This window comes from Drosophila sulfurigaster, chromosome 3, assembly GCF_023558435.1.
Source record: "Drosophila sulfurigaster albostrigata strain 15112-1811.04 chromosome 3, ASM2355843v2, whole genome shotgun sequence".
Classification (NCBI taxonomy): Eukaryota; Metazoa; Arthropoda; class Insecta; order Diptera; family Drosophilidae; genus Drosophila; species Drosophila sulfurigaster.
In genome coordinates, this window is record NC_084883.1 from 3,374,734 (window position 1) to 3,379,153 (window position 4,420).

Consider the following 4,420-nt stretch of genomic DNA (forward strand, 5'->3'; position numbering starts at 1 on the left):
AGTTTTTTAATTTTATGTAAACTGCTGCATAAAAATAGGATTAACTTTCTGTTTATATGCATAAAGCGAAAACAACATTGTTAAATGATAAGGTCGAGCCCCTTTAAAATGACATTGAAATACTGAAATTGATCAAATTTAAAAATTAACCAAAATATGAGCTCATATAAAAGAGGAACAAACCAAACTTAGAACAGGAGATAATATTTTTAATTCTCTTGTATTAATTTGTATTCTTTTTTAATCCTTTTCAAGCAACAACATCATTAAGCAACAACATTAAAGTGCAGAGCATAGGTAAATGTTGAAGAGCAAAAATTATAATAAAGGAAAAGTTAGATTTTAATTCACATATAATATATTATTCTGTTTTTATGTGCAAATATATATGTATATATGCAAAACTCAAGTATGAACTAAAAACAACAATATCAAAACCCAAGATCGAGCCCCTTATTGACGTCACATGTTTTGTAGTTTTAAAACATTTTAAAGCCACGATAAGATTCAAGAAGCATAACTTATAGACAAACCGGAATATAGAAAAGCAAAAATTAAAAAATCAGAATAATTATAACGGAATAACTTTGTTTTTTAAAGGCATAGGCAATGTGGCATGATAAATAAAAAAAACATAATTAACATAATTCGTAGGGTCGAGCCCCTTTTCTGTATTAATGCCAATGACGTTTAGTTTTTAAGTATTTTTAGAATCGAGCTGTTTTTATTATTTTTGATACTATTAATTAACGAATAAAGCCACCAGCCATTATCAAATAAATTATTGTAACAGATGATGTTAACTGCCTACTGACAGTTTTATCAACTGTATCACTTATACACTGAAAAAAATTGACAAAATCAAGATTTTAATCTAGAACATCTCAAGTTAGAAAAGACATTTTGATTTCAAGAACATTTGATATGAGACCAAACAAGCTCTTATAGGTTTAAGACTTAAAATCTTATTATAATCTTATTTTAGTGACTTTTAATACTATCTATCTACTTTTATTTCATTTGCGAACTCAACTATTCAGTTTTGTTGTAGTTACGAAATACTTATCATCGCATCGCGCAGAATTTGAGCCCAGCGACCTACTCTTAGAGACTGCAATGACGAACGGTCTCCGACAGTTTGACTAAATGGGCTATAAACGAAAGCACTGAAAGCTAGATAAAAACTTTATAGGAAACCAGTCCAGAATCATTTAAAGTTTTAGTAATTCGTTGTTAAAGTGGTCGTATTTTAAAATTATTAATATTAATGTTATTAATTTAATTTTTAAAACTTTTTTCTTTCACTGCAGTATTTGTCAATATTGTGATTTTCAAGCAACGTGTTAGGACAATAAGATCGCCATTGGAAACTATCTGATGAACTTTGGTCTCTACACACTAAAATATGGAGTCGACACAGTACGGCAAACTTAATAGATTGATTAACAACAATATTAGCATAAACCTAACGAACGAGAAAAACTGCGCGGTTTATGCACCGACCACTGAGTTGGTAAGCGAGCGATAAGCACCACTCAATCCAATTAGAGCTTATGGTGTATCCTTTAACCACAGCTGACGATGGACATTAACAGCGAAGAGGCACAGGAACAGCGAGAAGCAGCAGAAGAGCAGACGCAACCGCAGGAGAGGGATCAATGGGGCAAGGGAGTGGAGTTTCTGTTCTCGTGCATTGCTCTAAGCGTGGGTCTCGGCAATGTTTGGCGCTTTCCGTTTATAGCCCTAGAAAATGGTGGCGGCGCCTTTCTGATACCCTATCTGGTGGTGCTGTTGCTAGTGGGTAGACCCGTCTACTACTTGGAAGTCCTCATTGGGCAATTTGCAAGTCGCGGTTGCATTCGCGCCTTTGATATGGTGCCCCTAATGAAAGGTATGCTCAAGTCATTAGCAAAAAAGAGGGTATCTAAGAACAAAGTTATTGCTTGCAGGTGTTGCCTATGGCCAGGTGTATTCCACGGCCCTTGCAACCACCTACTATGCCTGCATCATGGCTTTGACTATACGCTATTTGGTGGTTTCCTTCTCGGAGGTGTTACCTTGGACCTATTGTCTGGTCGAGTGGGGTCCTCAGTGTGTTGCCACAGGAGTAACTGACAGCAATGCAACTCATTCAGGGCCGGGTATTTCTTCAGCGGAATTGTATTTTACGTAAGTAATTCAATATAGACAAAAGGAGACATCTCCGATCCTATAAGGTATTTATGTTCATGATCAGCGTCTATACACCAGGCAATGCAGCTATGTCCGTATGTCCATATGAACACCTAGATCTCGGAGACAGATCCACGCAAATCGAAAAAACACAAAACTTATATTTTCAAAGCAAAAGCAGAAGTTTTCTAAAACACAAAATAACTCAAGTCTTTGTGATCTCCGAAAATTGTGTTGCAATCAGACAAAAAACAAAAATTTTTCGCTATATTTTTTCTATGCCGGGTCATAATGGCTTTGCTTAATAATTGCATTCTATGGAATATTTTTAAGGAAGTAGTATATCAATATACTAAATATATTTTTTGACGCATTTAAGTATATTTTTGTATACAATATTTCAATGCAAAAGTATATCGGTATACCAAATATAGCTTTCGGTATATTTCAGTTGTTTTTTAGTATATTGATTTGATATATTTTAATAATGATACCGCATTGCTTAGCTGTTATGGAAAATGTGCAATATAGCAATTTTTGTTTAGTATTTTAATTTAGAATATTTGAATAATAATACCGCACTGTTTAAATAATACAATTTCCACAGTCGCACTGTTCTACGAGAACCAGACAATTTGGATGATGGAGGCCTTGGCACACCAAGTTGGGAGATGGTCTTGTGCCTGCTGGTCACCTGGATCATAATCGCCATCACCTTGTTCAAGGGCATACGCAGCTCGGGCAAGGCATCATACTTTCTCGCTCTCTTTCCCTATGTCATCATGCTGATCCTGTTGATCCGAGCGTTGACATTGCCTGGTGCCTGGCAGGGAATTGCGTATTTTGTGAAGCCACAGTGGGATCAGCTGCTCAATCCTCATGTGTGGTATGCGGCAATCACCCAAATGTTCTTCTCCCTGGCCATCTGCTTTGGCACCTTGGTCATGTATGCCTCATTCAATGATTTCCGCAAGCAAGTGCACAAGTAAGTCACATTGTTCGTATAGCTAAGTTATCCATTATTAACTGATTTCCTTCATCAGGGATGTGATCATCATTACATCAATCGATTCGTTTACTTCTATTTTGGCTGGCTGCATCATTTTTGGCATCTTGGGAAATCTGGCCCATGAGACGAACACCACAGACATCTCCAGTGTCGTCAAGGGAGGTGCTGGACTCGCATTCATCTCGTATCCCGAGGCCATAGCCAAGTTCAAGTATCTGCCACAGTTGTTTGCGGCACTCTTCTTCTTCATGCTGCTTGTGCTGGGCATAGGCAGCAACATTGGCATGGCCTCCAGTGTGATCAACGTGGTCAAGGATCGTTTCCCTCATCTGCCACACTGGCAGCTCGCCATTGGCGCCTCGGTGATTGGCTTTCTCTGCGGCTTAGTCTATATGACACCTGGCGGTCAGTTTGTGCTCAATCTGGTAGACTTCTATGGCTGCACCTTCATTGCCCTCGTTCTTGCCATCGCCGAGCTGTTGGCTGTGGGGTGGATCTATGGCGTGAAGCGTCTCTGCAGCGACATTGACTTCATGTTGAATGTGAAGACTGGTTTCTATTGGCGCATCTGCTGGGCAATTGTGGCACCTGGTTTGATGTTCCTCGTGCTGGTTTACATGCTCTTCAGCTACGAGCCCTTGACATACAAGGGAGTCGCCTATCCACAGGAAGCATACATGGCCGGGTGGCTCATTTGGGGACTGGGCGTGGCACAGTTGCCCTTCTGGGCCATCTATACCATTTACCAACAGCCAGCGAACAGCTTCAGTGGCGTAAGCTAATTTATATTCCCCATGGCAAGCAAGCGTTATAAAGCTAACTTCCCATTCCAGAAACTCAAGCTGGCATTGCAGCCAACTGCGGACTGGGGTCCTCGGCAGCCACAGCAGATGGAGGCATATCTTCAGCATCGTAGACAGGAAGCCGACATGAAAACGGAACGCAGAGCATTCTTTATAGACAACATATTTGGCTAGTAAGGAAAAAGGAGTCTGGACAGTATTGGCAAAGAATATTCGCTTTATTATTATTCATTTATCATTAAACTGCAAATTGTAATTGTTGTTCGCTCAAAGCTACAGGAAAATATTTAAAACATTTCGATTGCAGATTTTTTTTTGCAATTCTTTTTTATACTTTAAGACTTTTATGCTAAGCGATTTTAGCTGCGATTTTAATGAAATATTATTATTCTAAACTGAACTAATGCTTAACTAAATCCATTTTGATAAACTTATG

General features: G+C 38.6%; 1 protein-coding gene across 1 annotated transcript; it reads left to right on the forward strand.

Moving 5' to 3' along the window:
• Positions 1 to 1,309: 1,309 nt before the first annotated feature.
• LOC133842047 (sodium-dependent nutrient amino acid transporter 1) lies at positions 1,310 to 4,382 on the forward strand. The gene is made up of 6 exons (XM_062274944.1): positions 1,310 to 1,513; positions 1,576 to 1,891; positions 1,950 to 2,169; positions 2,780 to 3,157; positions 3,216 to 3,954; positions 4,015 to 4,382. Exons 1-6 carry the CDS (start codon positions 1,406 to 1,408, stop codon positions 4,156 to 4,158), a joined length of 1,905 nt encoding a protein of 634 aa, XP_062130928.1. The 5' UTR covers positions 1,310 to 1,405; the 3' UTR covers positions 4,159 to 4,382.
• The last annotated feature ends 38 nt before the right edge of the window (positions 4,383 to 4,420 follow it).

Excerpts from the sequence above, each read along its gene's own strand:
- LOC133842047 (XM_062274944.1), top strand. The coding sequence starts at position 1,406 with ATGGAGTCGACACAGTACGGCAAACTTAATAGATTGATTAACAACAAT. Across the intron at positions 1,892-1,949 it reads TATGGTGCCCCTAATGAAAG|GTGTTGCCTATGGCCAGGTG; the intron begins GTATGCTCAAGT and ends TATTGCTTGCAG. Across the intron at positions 3,955-4,014 it reads CAGCGAACAGCTTCAGTGGC|AAACTCAAGCTGGCATTGCA; the intron begins GTAAGCTAATTT and ends TTCCCATTCCAG.